This window comes from Gobius niger, assembly GCF_951799975.1.
Source record: "Gobius niger genome assembly, chromosome: 2".
Lineage (NCBI taxonomy): Eukaryota > Metazoa > Chordata > Actinopteri > Gobiiformes > Gobiidae > Gobius > Gobius niger.
Window position 1 is genome coordinate 17,046,428 of NC_136853.1, and position 17,132 is coordinate 17,063,559.

The 17,132-nt window shown below is 41.3% G+C and overlaps 1 protein-coding gene across 3 annotated transcripts; it reads right to left on the bottom strand.

Moving 5' to 3' along the window:
• Window positions 1-491: 491 nt before the first annotated feature.
• Window positions 492-12,776, bottom strand: rnf208 (ring finger protein 208). Of its 3 annotated transcripts, none has more exons than XM_079582977.1 (2): window positions 12,550-12,776; window positions 492-2,663 (listed from the first exon to the last, which is right to left on the bottom strand). In XM_079582977.1, the coding sequence occupies exon 2, from the start codon at window positions 1,917-1,919 to the stop codon at window positions 1,140-1,142; it is 780 nt and encodes a 259-aa protein (XP_079439103.1). In that variant the 5' UTR covers window positions 1,920-2,663; window positions 12,550-12,776; the 3' UTR covers window positions 492-1,139. The 3 variants fall into 3 exon arrangements, with proteins under 3 accessions (XP_079439103.1, XP_079439105.1, XP_079439104.1); XM_079582979.1 differs by lacking the exon at window positions 12,550-12,776 and adding an exon at window positions 12,279-12,537; XM_079582978.1 differs by lacking the exon at window positions 12,550-12,776 and adding an exon at window positions 12,229-12,537.
• Between the last annotated feature and the right edge of the window lie 4,356 nt (window positions 12,777-17,132).

The window sequence follows — 17,132 nt, forward strand, 5'->3', positions numbered from 1 at the left end:
TATGATCGGGCCTGAAATATAATGACGGAAGATTATTTGTAGCATGTAACAATTTCAAATATTTCTAACCCTGAAAATTGTGTGTCAGTCATTGGATTTCCAGGCAACATTATTCGAAGTGATTCCAAATAAAATGAATGAATAAATTACAGTCCCAGTTGGATTTGGATTTGAAGACTTGAAAACAACTGTAAATACATTATCTTCAACGACTGGCCATTATAATAATCGCGGTGCAGGCCTTTGCGGGAGACGTTTTCCAGCACGATGAGAATGAAACGAAAGTTATATTTAGAAGCCACACATTTCAGATTCATAATATATTTTGCTCTTTATTCACCTAGATTGGGGGGGGAACAGATTTCCCCTGGCATTCGCATGTAGAGATGTCAATGACAAACACGACCAATCAAACAGAGAAGGTGAATTTCCAGTCCATACATAAAATACAATATTTACTTACTATATTTGTCCAGCAGTAGCAGCGTTCGTTTATCCCACACAGCGTCCTTCTGTGCTATTAGAGATAAGTGTGGAGGGGCTTATTAACTGGTGGTGGTGAGGGGGGGGGAGAGCTTATATCAGAGTGGCCACAGGGGGCAGCATCGAGTCATGCCTGCAGTACCCCCCACCCCCACTGTTAAACACTGTATATAAAGATGGGCAGAGTGGCGGGTCTCATGGTTTAAGCCCATTTGTCAGCATTTACAGGAGCTGCTGTTCTGGTGATTTGGAGTATGGGGATAACATATTACAACCTGATAGAGAAGTCGCTTTTGTTCATTAAAATTGATATAATGCACGACAATTACCTAAATCTGTTTGTGATCACTTATACATTATGCATAGAAATAACCTTGTCAGCAGTGGAAGGATAATGCTTTTGGTTACATTGTGCAGCTAGTGTCGGGGGATGTTAAGAATAAGTTACGCAACACATTCCTTTCAGGTGATTGTTTTTGATGATCGACTCTCAGCCTCTACAGACAACCTCATGTAATATCTACATGCTGTGTGTTTCAGATGTATTGTATGCGTATAGATGTGGCAAATTGTGTTGCCTATTCTGCAGTCGGCCACTAGGGGGCGATGGTGTTGAGAGAGAACACTCTGTCCATGTTTATGTACAGTGTCGGTGACTACATGATGCCACAGGTGGACAGGGGGTTGGTGATGTGGCAGGTGCAGGCTGACTGGCAGTACTGGCGCACAGTCTGATAGCAGCTGCGGTCCGCCTCACCCCCCCACTGTACTGGCCCGTTGGGGTCAGACGGCAGCCGGCTCAGGATGCTGGTGTTTATGGCCAAAGCTGCCAGGCCATAGTCAGTGAACAGCACGGTCTCGCGGCGGCACGTGGGGCACGAGATGAACTTGTACTTGGGACAGGACTCGTAGAGAATCTGCAGGCACTCCTCACACACCGAGTGCAGACAGGACAGGATCCGGGGACGCTTCCCTGCAAAGTTGTATGTGTGTCCACAGGTCGGGCAGTCCAGGGGTTCGCACGGCATGACGGGTCCGGAGCAGGAGGACGACGACGAGGTGGAGGAGGAGGTGGAGGAGGAGCGCAGCACGTACTGGTTCACAATGACGTCGTCCATCTTGTAGTGGAACTGGTGGTAGCAGATCTCGTTGGCACTGGGTTTGCGCTGCGCCAGGAAGCTTTGCTCCCTCCGCATGATGGGGGCCGGTGGGGGCAGCATCGACCTGGGAGAGCTTGTTATGTCCAGGGTCAGATCACTGCAGGCCTGGTTCACGATGATCTCGCCCTCTCCACCACCATCCCATGCCACTCGTGGGGGCGGAGCATACCGTGGTTGGGTGACTGGCACAGGGCACTCCCTCGGAAACTTCTCTGATTGGATGATTTTGACCGTATCCATGGGGATGGTGACAGGCTGGCGCCGTAGGCAGGACATTCGCCTTCTTTAGTTGGAAGTGAAAGATTAAATGTTTTCTGGCTCTACCTTGAGTTCAAAGGGAACACTGGGCGTCTTTTTTCTGAAGTTAGCCATTGGATGGGACATGAGGGCGCAAGGCTCTGTCCATCATTCAGTCTCTTTAGGTCTCGGTTTAGCACAAAAGTTCAGAGCACCAGAAACTGCACCAAATTTAGAACAGCTTAGCTAGCAGTGTTGATAGAACCTTGTTGTTATCTAGCTTAGAAAGAATGTTTGCACATAGGAACAGTTAACACTTAGCACCAGATCCCACTCACTTATTACATGAATAGTTAATGTGCACAGCAGTACAAGGGTTATTATAGTCCGAAGGGGCTGTCTTTAAACTGTCCAGGAGGTGTTGTCATAGACTGTATGGAAAACTCCAGCTACTCAGGCTTATATTCACATTTACCTTTTGCATGAAATAATGGTTTACTTCCTGTTTTTGGCAATCCTGGGTGAGACTTGTCTCCCCTTGGCTTGTTGTTGGGCTCAGGGTGGTCAGTTATCCTCCTCTGACCCTCTTGGAGCAGTCTTGATAAGAAAAGGGAGGTGTCCTCAAAAGCTGCCGGAATAACTCCTCTGATGCAAAGCTTTTAAATTCCTGTGCGGAGGGAGTGGAGTATGAGACAGTCTCCCCAAGTGGCTCAGAGTTGATAACAGTCTGGAACGGCTTGTTTTTACCCGGATGTTTCCTTAGCTGTCTTCTGTTCCATTTATCTGAAAGAATAGGAAAAACAACAACAAACATTAGTTAATATGCTTTTTATTCAGGACATTATTATACTTTGCCACATAAATTACAGAGAAATGTGGGCACACCTTTGGCATAAAGGAAGACGTTTGCCGTAAATCAGCAAATGCAACTACAAAGCCATCATTTGACAGCATTAGATCAACATATCTACAACTGATACAAATGTTAAACAACTATAAACTAGTCCAGTTGACAGAGATTGTTGTTTATTCATCTTTTGTTAATGCTAATGGGTCGCGCCACCGCTCTGTCTCAGCATCAGAGCGTAACAAAGACTTGCTAATTGAGAGATACTACAAACAACTTCACTCTCTGAGCTAAAAAGGAACTTCTGCCAATAGAAGCAAAGCGTCTTCAACTCACAGGGCCACAGAGTTAGAAGTGACCCAGCTCTAAGTTTCACTTTTGTCATTTGCTCGGCCCATGAGGCGACTGTCAGCGTTGTCTTGTGAACCACTTCCTGTCAACATATCTTTGTGTGCGAATGTGTGGGATCTGTAATATTGATACAGAAGTAAGTATTTCAAGAGTTTATTCAAACTTCAATTAAGAAAAAACATTTGAAATCATGTTTTTTTCCCCTCCATTTAAAGTGATAGTCTGTAAGTTTGCAAAGTGAGGAGAGCAGAGTAAAATGTGAAAGTAAACAATCCAATTCCTCCCCTCTTTAACCAGAAAGCCCTTCTTAGTTTGGAAAATGTGGAGAACAGGAACTAGATTTTCAAAAGTAGACGGCCAAGCTCCTCCCCCTCCCTCTTGATTGGACCTGACAGGCTGGTTCACAGGAAAAGCATGTTTCATTGGTCGACGCGGGAGGATACTAGACTCTGATTAGCTACTGGGATCCGGGTAGGAGGGACTTTACAAAAAAAACAAACAGATATATCATTACTTACGTTACATCCAAATGCAAGACATGGTGGTAAATTTTGCACATTTTTATACAATTTGTAAAACACTCAGACTTCCAGACTATCACTTTAAGTATACATTTAAATGAGTTGCTGAAATCTGGGGAACATTGTGCTTCTTCCTAGTTGGCTTTTTGCCGTGTACAGAGCGCTCCAGTGCCATTGTGACCGTGTGTGTGCGTGGGCTCCCGGCAAAAACAACAAGTGAATAGCTGAGGAAAATCAGAGTTTGCATCACACAATGGGATGACACATCATTCACAGTGTGCGCAGAGTACAGTGATGATTCATTAGAACCAGGAGGTGACCTACATGCGGAGGAGAGCGCAGAGGAGGCGAGCAGAGGAGGAGGAATGAGAGGAGGGACACAACTCTCGACACTATTTATGGTTTGTTTATCTGCACCTCTCTGTGGTTTCCTGCACCCTGCCCCCAACTGGAGATGGACCAAAGAAATAAAGAGGTGCACCTGACACATGCTCGCCATGGCTGCAGAATAATCCAATTTGTCTGTCTATATGTGGCACCGCTACCAAAGGGGATCGATATATATTTCTATTTTTACCACCACGCCAAGACAGACCCATTCATTTCCCACGTGAATCGGTTTGAAGCTCCATTCATGAAATGTAGCCGGGCTCCAGACTGACCTTTGGGGCTGATCGAACCGACGATGAACCCAGGTTTTTCATGCAGGTGCACCAGGACATCATTTAGGCCAACCACTTAAGAAATACTTCAGTCCATCTTCTATAAAACCAGGCATTTTTGCGTAATGATAATTTAACAGTGAAATTATTCAAAAAAATATACCTATATATTAACAATTACATGTAACATTAATTTAAAGGCACACTGCGTAACATTTTTGACTATACTGTTTCCATCAGTGCAAAACATGCTCTTAATGACCAGCTCGACATAGAAAATGCGATTTCTGCAGTGGGTCATCAAAGAATGGATTTGGATGCGAACATAATCTGTTTAAATCTGTCTTTAGTCACATCTCCATGGAGACGAGCTGGAGACGCACCCACTCCCGGTAAAGTTACAGTCATGTCTTAGGAGAGCTGCGCCGCTCACAGTAAAAGCTCACGTTTGTTTGTACATTTATAAGGAATTTTTCAGTGATGGAAATATCTGTCGTAATATATATTTTTTAGTTTCAATTTTAGTTTTTGGGTAAAATCTTACGCGGTGTGGCTTTAAATTAAGACCTTTGTTTTATTATACCATTTTAGCACTGGGTCACGTCTATGAATAATTATAGCTTAATCTGTGTGCTCATCTATTCAAGCTCTGACTATTGAACTCATCAAAAATGACATGAAATGGTTTCCTGTTGAAAATATTAGTTTTTTTTTTTTTTTTGCTTTTTGCTGCTAAAATAAACAAATAAAACAAAACAAAAAACTAGCCACAATTTATATATAATTTTAAAGCGACACATTACAGTACAAATTGTATTAAGCCTTAAGTTACTTAGAGTCCAGTTCACTATGTATTTTTGCTGGATTTTTGTGGAGAGTATCAAAACTATACATTTTTGTAAACTTCATCAGAAAAAACAATGTTTCCAAAGATAGCAATAATAACATTTATATGGGACACTAAAAAACATAGTTTGGCAGAAATTCACAAAATTTGGCAGAAAATTCCATTTGGTCGTTTCAATCAAAAAAGTAAATGGAAACCCTTGTCATATGTTTCATGGCGCTACCATAGCGATGACCAGAACTCCCCATTTACTCTAATGAGAAAATGATATGAATGCACAAGTTTACCAAATGACAAGGGCAAATGGAAACATTGTTTTTCTCATTGCTTATACCATATTATTTTCAAAAATATATAGTTTTCACACTCTCCAAGACAATCCCACAACAGTCGAAATCTAAACATGTGAACCGGACTATTAGCAATAATCCAGCGTATCCCCCTCGCGTTCACCTGACTGACCAAACTGGGCGGACATGTGGATCCTTTTTCCAGACACGTTTGAACCGTCAGAGCTGAATCACCCTCCGTCTTTGTGAGAGCTGCACTATGGCAACGCTTCCCCCAAAATAGCCTCTTTTTTTTTTTTTTTATCACTTTCTCATTCTCCGAGGCAGTTCGAAGGCATGAAAGAAGCTTAGCAGCAAACCTAACCTAACAAGTGTTCGTTTCTACCAAGGCACGTAAAGCATCGTGTCAACATTAAACTACATAAATGCAATGACATAGCTTTAATATGTTTAAAATCACATATGTTATGAGCTGCAGCAAGCGTGTTATTCCAGTGCTGCAGCATTTGTCTTCACTTGTAAGTCACCAATACAACACATGACTTATTTCTAGTTTAACCTCTTAACCCCCGTCCACCCCCGAGCACATTTTCTCCAGTTCAGTTTTACCCAAATCCAGAAGCGTTTCGGCTGGAGCTTAGAGCCTATAGGCCAGAGTAACGCCTCATTTGAAAGCTAAGACCTACAAAACTGATTGCCGCTTTTTAGTCTCATTATTTAAGCATGTTTGTCGTGTTTTGGTCACTTTTTCATTAATTTTTTTGTTTTGTTTGCTTGTTCATCATTCTTTAGTGTTTTTTTGTTATTGTCGCTTTTTCGCTGAGTTTTTATCACATTTTGGAAGTTTTTTTTTTTTCGTGTTCTTGTCTTTTTTATCGCTTTTTTTGTTGTGTTTTTGTTGCATTATTGTCACTTTTTCATCTAATTTTTGTGACTTTTTTCATGGCTTTCTTGTGTTTTTGTCAAATCTTTGCCACTTTTTGGCAGCTTTTTCATCTCTCTTTAGTCGTGTGTTTCTGTCGCTTTTTTTATTGTGTTATTGTTGCTTTTCCGGCACGGTTAAGAGGTTAATAACGGTAATACACTGTAAACACTTTCCTCTTCCATGTTATTTCTCTGGTCAACCATTGTCTGATAATATACACGAAATAGATAGATAATAGTTAGAAAGTGGGTCCGAAATAGGCCTAAATTGTGTCCAAACTCGATGGATCAGAGACATCATATATGAAATAATCCTTAAATCGAATAAATAAAGTCTGAGGAAATGAGGGCCCTGAGTACCACCTGCAGTTTGACAACCACTGATCTAAGCTAAACAATCACAATCAGCCCTCTGACATATCTGGTCTAGACACGAGTGTGTAAAAACATCTGAAACGACATGTTAGTGCTCAGGCAGGGCTCGGGTAGATAAAGTATCCAGACTGCATTAGGATCTGTGAAAGCCTCAGGGGGGGGGGGGGGAGACGGTGCAGCTAAAATTACCTTCTAATTTGGTGACAGCTCTATGAAAATGCCAGATGAGTGATGCGCACGGCCCGCTGATGGGCTAACCTCCTCCTTTAATCGACCGAACCCTCTGCGCTTATGTAAGAAGCTCATCTCCGACCCGGGCCCCGCTGCAGCGCTAGCACAGTCCACAGAGTCAGACATCATGTGTGTTTGTGGCCCTTGGATGCTCTCCCCCTCCACAAATTATTACACTAATGAAATCATCGCAGGCATTTGACCTTGTCATCACAACTGAGAGGCGGAGGGGGCAGCTGACCACAGGCAACTGACCAGGCTCTCTCAGCTCCAGATTCCTCATGCCATTAAATACAATCTACGCAGCTTTATTACGTTCACCGCTGAATATGTGAACAGGAAGCACACTGAAGGCTTGCACCACATCAAAGCGTCGGCAGGAAGTCGAGTCTGTTGCACAAACGCATCTCAATGTTCAAAAACTCTACAACATGGCTTCAGTATCTATATATGAACTCTCGACCCACTGCGCTGAACATGGCAGTGTTTGACTTTTAAGATGCATCTTTTAGTAAGTTCAGTATATTGTTCTGCAATACCGATACTGGATAATATATTCTTCTTTCAGGTTTTGTTTTATATAATTGAGCATGCCTTTCCAGACCCAGTCCTTTTAGTTTAGGCACAAGATAGGCTGCTCTCTCTTATACTGTACATACCGTATTTTCCGGACTATAAGTCGCTCTGGAGTATAAGTCACACCAGCCAAAAAAATGCGCAATGAAGACGGAAAAAAAAACATATAAAAGTCGCACCAGCCTTGGCAACTACCTGGGCATGGAGGCGTAACTGCACCCTTGACAAGCCTCAGCACGTTGTTCAAGCACCCATTTGTAAAGTCGTTCCTCTAGCTGTGGCCATCTAGCTTTTAGCTCGCGATTAGCTTTTGTTGTTTTCTTCATTGCGGTAAAAGTAACCTCCGCTTTTCGCCAGCTCGATTGCTGCTCGATTACCTGTTGTTGTTTTTAACATTTTCAGTAGTACAGGCGTAGCAGATACTGGTACAAGCATGTGAAATTGTATATTTTTATGTATAAGTCACACCTGAGTATAAGTCGCACCCCCAGCCAAACTCTGAAAAAAAGTGTGACTTATACTCCAGAAAATACGGTACTATACCTGTATGTAATAAAGAGAAAGCGCATTATTTTATAAACAGCATGTGAAATAAACAAAAGAGATGACTACAATTAGAAAATTAAATAGCGGTGCGGACTTCATATGATAATCTCTTCTTCCTCACCAGTAAAGATGAGGCAGCAATGATAAGAACTAAATATAATTATGACGAGTTTGTTTGGCAATAATAAAATCCAAGCTGCTTACCCCACAAACAGCCAGTGCCCACCCAAAAAAAAAACCATCACACACACTCATCCTTATTCTTTGGCCACTCCATTCCCAGCATCATCGCATACCAGAAAACACTGAAAACAACACTGTGCCTCCCTGCTATCGGACACATTATAGCCGCACTATAGTGACGCCAAACAAAGGGACACACATATCCGGAACATTCCTCATTCTCAGTTATGATGGCCCCCGGTTTAGCTCTGTGTCCACCGGCGCGAGGGGAAGGGTCTCCGGTGAGTCATAGACCTGCACGCTTCAGCCGGCCATCAATAAAAACCTCTCGATCGTTCCCACCTCTGTCGCTGACAAAGAGCGGACGGACAGAGGAGCCTTCACCGTGTGCCTCTACACAACAGCCTGGCAGTATGTGAGGCATGTCAGCTATGTCGAGATTGGGATCCAAATTCGTGTCTGAGCTGACAAAAAGCAATGCCACAACCTCACGCACCGCGCTGACCCGGGTGGGATATCACAGCGTGTCAGGGTTACGTAAGGCAGGACGACCTCTGTGAGATTTGAGGAGATTTATCATGTGTTAGGCCTGACTTTGATTTACAGTAGGGAGTACAGAGGGAGAAAGTTTGTATTTTTGTGTCCTACAATCCAAGGTTATTCGCAGTAAATGTTAAACGTTTCAGGTTTTGGTTAGTATAGGTAATATCATAGGACAAAGATGCAGCATGACTATGGCAGACAGAGCTGGTGATGCCCCAGAGTCAGGTTTGAGGAGGAATGAGCCCACTCACTGTATGGACACATTTTCCTTCTATTGACTGGGTGAAAGTTGTATGGCTTAACCTCTTAACTCCCACCACATTTTCTCCAGTTTGGCTTCACCCAAATCTAAACACTTCTCAACTGGAGAGCAACAGTCTATAGGCCGGAGTGACGCCTCATTTGAAAGCTAAGACCTACAAAACTCCCCGCAACGTTTTGGTCCCCACGTTTTTGTCACATTTTCGAAGCATTTTTGTCGCTCTTTTGCCGCTTTATTGTTGTTTTTTCATCACCCTTTAGTCATGCTTTTTGTTGCTTCTCCGGCTTTTATTGTTGCTCCTTTCGGCCTGTTGTGATAACAAATTTGAAATTCGATATATTGAGGCAGGAAAGTATCGCGATTAACGATATTATTGACTAACGATAGATACTACTCTGAGGCATAAAAATTACAGTAAACCTATTTTTGTTTGTTTTGTGGTTTTGCTGAGGGGAAAAAGAGAGTCTTTAGAGAAACGCCGTTAGCATTAGCCCGTTGCTAACATGTAGCATCACGCTAGCATTCTCCGTTATTTATGTAATTATGGGCTGTTGAACCACTTTGCTCCTCTCCATGTCTTTGCATCTTTATTTAGTAGAAAACTATATTCATTATTCAGCATTTGTTAAAGTAGTTTTTGAATAATTAGAGAAAGTTTAGATTTTTCTCCAAATTGTTTTCCCCCTTAACTGTTTTCAAACATGACCATATATGGGCAATACCAGAGATGCCGTCTGTATATCATATCCTACCACACAAGCTGCAATAAAGATGAAATATAATGTATAATTTTGCGTCAGTTAGAAGTCAAAGTTTTACAAAGAAAAACATGGGGGGGAAACACAAATGTACAGACGACAAATATCGAGCCCAAAAAATGCATCGTTTATCTGTAAACGATGAGTTGATACAGTAATTACCGTGACAGCCCTGCGCTCCTTTGACGCTTGATGTTACGTTTTCATCCCTGTTTTTTGTTGTTACTTTGCCCCTTTTTTTTCCCAAGAAGCTTCTAGATTTGGGCAGAGCCAAACTGGAGGAAATGTGCTCGATTCAGGCGGGGGTTTAAGAAGTTAACCTCTTAACACCCGCCTAAACCGAATGCATGCTGTCCTCTTTGGCTATAGGCCTGTGCAACACCTCATTTGAAAGCTAAGACCCACAAAACTGATCTTTTTCCTCGCGTTGTTGCTGTGTTGTGGTTTTTTTTGTGTGGAGTTTTTGTCATTTTATTGTTGAGTTTTTGTCACTTTTTTTTTTAGTCACTTGTTGGTTGACTTTTTGTCACATCTTTGTTGAATTTTTGTCACATTTTTGTTGAATTTTTGTCAGTTTTTAGTTACGTTTTCGTCACATTTTTGTTGAATTTTTGTCACATTTTTGTTAGATTTTTGTCACTTTTTTTGTTGCATTTACATCCTTGTTTTCTTCTAATTTTTTGTGGCTGTTTTGGTGCTTTTTTCCCCAAGGAGCTTTTTGCTTAGGCTAAAGCCAAACTGGAGGAAATGGGATCCCTTCAGATGTGAGTTAAGAGGTTAAACTGGACATGTTCTCCCCGGGTCTGCGTAAGTTTCCTCCGGGTGCTCCCTACCACTTTGGGGAACGACGGATGGAAAAAAGCCCATGGCGTGGCGTGTTTACATGCATGAGTCCCGTGTGTTCATTAGCATGCACTGTCCCAAATAAACAAACAACAAATAGATAAGGTGGGGCAGTTCCCAAGTTGGAATATTCTCTCTATGTCTCTGTTTCCTCTGATTACTCTGTGTTTTACTGCCATACCACTTGAAACATGTACAATAGCCTCCCCTTTCAGGCCATGACTCCCAGTAAAACTTACTCTAAACATCAGTGGAAACATTCCTGGTCAGACAAAGGTCGAGTAATGTGTAAAACATGTATAATAGCAGTTAAAAGTGTCCAATTCCTCTAATCAGGCTGGAAAACAAATCCTTTTTTCGCGCTTTGTTCCAGTGTATGACTAAAACTCAATCATCACACAGACTAGAAGCATCCGCCATTCTGCTGTATTCATGCTCCTATGGTGAAAACACTCCGCACGCAACATTGCTATGCTCTCCTCTGTCACCATTTGTTTTTGCTACATTCTAGAGCACTTAGAGTAGCCGTCGTATTTTTTAATAATTCATCTGACGCTTACTCACATCAACAATCAGCCATTTTGCCTCTCTATTCATTTACACCGAGTGCTCTTTGTTCCTGCCTGTGTAAGCTCCCATGAACGACATGGCAGAGCTGCTCAGAGCAAAAACACAAGCTTGGCTGCAGCCGCCTTTGCACATATACGAAGACCTCATGGGAGATTTATGAGGAAAAAAGGCTCGACAAATACCCGGCTCTTCAATAACAACAGTCTCTCCATCGATTAAGGGCATTGATTGATTTTATTTCTTACTTTTTTTCATCAAGTCTGCCTCACCCCAGGTTGAAGGTGGACTGTTGATGTTGTGACTTTGGCGCTTGCAGATGAGTTGGACAAAAATATTTGGGCAGAGGATTTGTTTTATGTGGGAGGGGTGCGTCCATGCAGGAGAGGCTGTTATGCAATCGCAGCATGGTGTATAGCCCCAGTTCTGGACCGCAGCAGCGATATGTGGCACTGTAGATGCCCTAATGCTGCTGACACCTACAGAACACACCGTTCCTACTGTCCCTATCACCCCCCCCCCTCAATCTGCCCCCACCACCAGGCAGTCTACGTACACAGTCCTGCTAATGTCACAAGCGCCTATCCAATACCATCTAGACCAAACACACTCATGACCTATTCACATTTATGACCATTGTTTGCATAGGTTATCAGTCATGCCACACGAGCCATAACAACCCTCATCACACGCAGAAAGTCTGGCATTCAGGCACACTATTAAGCTTTAAATTGTGTTGGTTCCTCATCCAAGATTAGCTTCATAATCCAATCATCTTTTTTTTACACACAAGTTACACTACACAAGAATGCGACTTCCATGTCATGCCACCAAAATGGAAGCCCATGCTGCAACGGCCGTGTAACTCTAAGGCAAGGTATCACACGTATCACTGAGATTTAAAAGGATTTCAGCAAACTGCCACACCTACAGAATTGCACGATTCAAAGCAAAATAGGGATGTTATCCACACAGACCACGGCTGAAGCTAACGCATGCAGCCTTCTCTTGTTGTCAGTCACCTGTTTGCCCCTGCACACTCAGATCATTCCAGAGCTTTCGCCTAAATCACCTCAGTCATGCTCCTCTGTGAGAACAAAAGCCCAGGTCATGGTCTGCGGCTGGTGCTTGTCAGATGAAGAGGCTCTGGCAGATACAGCCGAGCCGTTCTCAAATGGAGGAGATGTAAGATGGAGGCAGCAGCTGGAGGTGAAGGCGTCATTTTATGGATGAGATGATCTGCTGCTGAAATGTCCCTGAGAGCTCACGCCTTCATCTCCCCATCCCTCCTCACACAGAGTCACCCGTCTCACACGTGAGGTCCGTGAATCCAGTGTTCCTACCTGAGCCTCAGTGCGGTCTTCTTCATGTGTTTCACCCTCTCCTCTTCCTCCTCTCTCAGCTGCCATTCATGTCTCCTACATCGGCTCCAGCAGCATCACACATGCGCAGTCACGCCACACACACACACTCAGCGTCTCTGTGGGCTCCGGCTCTAGCCTTATGTGCAGGCTGCTTGTGCCTGTCACCCTCCCCCTTTCTCTCTCTCTCCCTCCTCCTCTCTCGCTGCACTGCAGTGCCTCTGCAGACAGCATCACATTTTCTAGTTGCTGGAGGATTGTTTTAACCAATGAGGGGCCTTGCCATCATTCACCAGCACCCCATCTTCAGCTTATGCATGCAGCCTCATACATGTCTCTGTACACAAAATACATACACATTGTTTTTAGAGCAACTCATAAATCATAATCAAAGTGGACATATGCACAGACATATGGCCAGAGCAGCAGCCCAGCACACAGGAACTATGACCACAAATAGATCTACTGTAGTGTATGAGTGACATTAAATGACCCCAAAAAATACCAATATATCTAGATACTACATAGCTAAATGAAACTTTTTTTTTATGTTTTAATGTGACTCAATACAGGTTTCAGTCAGGCAAGGCTTTAAGGAAAAACTTTAAAGGACGAGTTGAACACAGTGCTGAAAACCTCTCTGTAAATTTAGTCAAATACTTGGAAACAGCGGCAGCGGCCTAATCGCCCTGCATACACAAGCAGGGCATTGCATAATCTTTGATGCTGACCAATATCTAATCCTCAGATCAAAGCAAAAAGGCTTGATGTGATTTAAATGTCCAATCAATCTAAGAGGGTTACGTTTTGCATAATGTCGGTGCATCATGTAATGACGGCGAAACGCAGACCGTAAGATTCTGTACTCATTCAACACGTCAAATATTCCATTAAAGTTTATAAATCAAACCTGCAACAAACAGCTCCATCAGTGTTTTTTGTTGTTACATTCGTAGTTAACCAAAACTATATGTGAGAGAGTTCAACGTAAATGTAGGCTCTACTATCTAAACCATTCAAGAACTTGTTACAATGTTCTTTGCACAGTGCACCTAAAATATATGTATTTATTATTTATGCATCTTATGATTTAAAAACATTAGGGCTTTTATGCATCACTCTGCAGCAAAGGCCCCAGAAAATAGAATTCAACAAATGACTTTCCTTCACTTCAACATATGCTTGTGTTATGTTGTTATAACCTGTTGCAATGAAGAAACATATTTCAACATGTTTCCTCTTTCTGCACTGTCGACATCGGGGGTGACAGAAACCTGATGTTTCCAGCTAAACCATGGACTGCAAACACACATTTTTCATTATTATTACGCTTGAGGTTAATTCTCAATCCATCTCTTCAAGCTCTAAAAGCGTTGTGTTCTACCTGCTGACGTCATGAGGTGGGGGCTCCTCTGTTCCTCTGTGTCTGCTGTCCAGCCCTTCACTCAAACGACCTCTATTACTTTGTCTTTCATGCAATGTTTTTACGCTACGACCTTTTAAAGAAATATAACTTACTCACGTGCTATAAAGTGACTCCATATTCACGGAACATCTAGAATAACAAACAAACAAACCAGAATGGGCCTAAATGAATGCATGAATAGTTATGAAAATATTAAGGAACGTGCTCTGGCAATGGTGGTTGTGCAGAAGATGAAGTGTTTTCTGACCTCACAAACCACATGTTGAAGCTATAGGAGACTTACGGCGTCTTACGCAGCCGAACTTAGAACACAGGCAACAAAATGTGGTGTGGTGTCGAGCAAACAAGTCAAGACTACCCAGAGGTAAATGCTAACTTCTTGCCTGCCGACACAATAATGCAATAATGTGATGAAACCTCTGTGATGCATTTCCTTCCCACTAGAGGGCAGCTTTGACACAAACTATCTGCTCTTCTAAACTGGATATTTCAGTGCGTACCTTGAAAACTCCATCATTTCATAAACTGGTGAAACCTCAGTATTTTGATATAGTTTGTTTTTAATTAAATATTCTCATTTTATCTGCTAATCTTATTAACATGCAGAAAACTATGCAAATCAAATGTATTTTACTAGCTGGAAGACTGGTATTTGGAATAACAAAACCTCCAACCTATATTAATTTGTTAGATGATGTAATGAAACACATATCAAATTTGAATTAAAAATCTTCTTATAAACAAACTGTTCTTCTGAATGTGTTCCCATGTCAATTCTATTAAAAAAAAATATATATATATATATATATATATATATATATATATATATTTGTTTTGTTTTGTTATAAAATACAAAATAATAATAATAATAATAATAATAATAATAATAATAATAATAATAATAATAATAATAATAATAATAATAATAATAATAATTAAAAAAATATTTTTTTTTTTTTATTTTTTTTTTAAATACAAAATAAAAAATAAATAAAAAATAAATAAATAAATAAATAAATATTTGGTTGGGACGGTGCATTTTAACGAAAAGAAACACGCCTCACTGAATTACCATTGTATATTTATTGATTGTCATTTCTCCCTCCTCCCCATTTACATTAGTTACTTTGAAAGAGACGTCTTCTGAGTCTCCTCTGGTAGAGCACGTTCCAAAAAAAGGCAATATGTGGTGAAGAGCAGATAAAATAAAATAAAGTTAAACAAAAAGGTGTGAAACTCGGGCAGAGCAGCAACAAGTCTCCCCAGTGCTCCATGGCCTGTCAATCAAAGGGCAAAGACATAAGGCTTTAACCATAGACTGTATATAACACTAAATGTAACGTAACACCGGCGTGATTGAAAGTATTGTACTCTTCTCATCGCTCTTACAAGAATAAACTGTATTTTTTGAAAACAATAAAAGGATTTTAAGTTGTATTTGACACGTGCAAAGTCTCCATTGGTTTTCCATGTATCATTGACTCTCCTGGAGTGGCCACTAGGAGGCGGTATCGCAGCGATGTCAGCCCCCGCCATGAGAACCAAAGAGAAGCACTTTCCTCACCCAACACTGCTACACAGTGATAACAGTGACAACAGGCTAAAAGAAACATAACTGTTCATATTCCTCTATGAAGCACTTGAGCCATGGAGAATGAAGAAGTTTCTAAGATGCAATGTGACGTTGGCCAATTTTGCTGAGTCAATATTTGTATCGGCAATAAAACAGTTATAAAACAATGAGTGCAATTTCAAAGAACCTCAGTGACCAAGTTCAAGGCCACAATAATAAATGATTGCAAAGTTCTTTACATCATAAAAGCGAGATAGCATCAAATAAAAGGCAGAATGACCAAATAATTGCTGTCATTAGGCCAATTATGTTTGGGGTCAAGATGCAGGAAGTACCACAACCCATTCCAGTGATACTTTTATTCATTAACACTTAAAACAACACCGGGACAAACGTGAAGTCTGTGGGATGTGAAAGCACGCATGGACTTTGAGATAGATCGATGAGGTAGCAAACACAATCATTCTGAGAAAGACAAAGGAAATTTTGTTAAAAAAAAACCCATTTAAACAGATAATATACTGTTTAACCAAAAAAATGCAGGACAAATACTTCAAACGTACAATCCCGTACAAAGTGTTTAAAAACATAGAATCCACCATTTTATATCACAGGTCATCCGCAGGTTAACGTTATGACAGCTTTTTATGACTTAGTTTGATAGTGCCTGTGGTAATCATTTAAAACCAGTGATGTGGTCATTTTCTGTCTAATTTCTGAGAGGTATAAATGTATGTTTTGTAAACTCCACCTTTTAGAATAATTGCAAAATCTTAGATATAATTTGACATCGCTTTACTGTGAATATATTGCAGATGAATGGAGTACACCTACTGGTTGCTTGATAGGTAATTAGTAACTACGAGGTAATAGTTACCCAAGTTATCGCTGCATTACATCATAATAAAACGTGAATAAAGGCTAATGGTTGAACAAAACAAAAATGGAAAGTACGGTTAGGTAACTGTGAAACTGAACATAATGGCACGAGCTGTTCTTGGGAGTGTATTTCCCACCCACATCCATGTTAATTCTGCCTAATGGCTAAAATAGCCAACAAAGCAAAATAACTCCAGGCACTGGCTTAGGTTAGCTATGACATCCACAATAGGGGAGACCACATGGGTTGGTTGTCACATTGCTTTTTAAAGCCACCCTAGGGGGCGCTGTCACTTGATTTTGTTATACATGCATTTCCAATGATATCAAACATAGTTTCAGCAGCCATTTTAAATACCAAAGTAGTATTATGCAGTTCTACAACATGTAACAATATCTCTACTCAGGATGAAAATGAAAGGCAACTGATTGACAGCGGCATTTTTATTTACTCGTAATCACTGCTCAAGAAGATAACATTTAAAACACGGCCCCAGAGACGCACGTAAATGTGGCACAGATGTAGCAGCTCTGTCTGTCGAGCTACAGCAGGATTTACTAAGATCTGCTTCACTCTGAAGACTACATCAACACATCAAAGACGAAACAGAAAACCTTTCACTGTGATTATTACAGTTTGTTATGTCAACAGTCTCAGTCTGAGTCAGTGTTTAAGCTGCTCAAGAC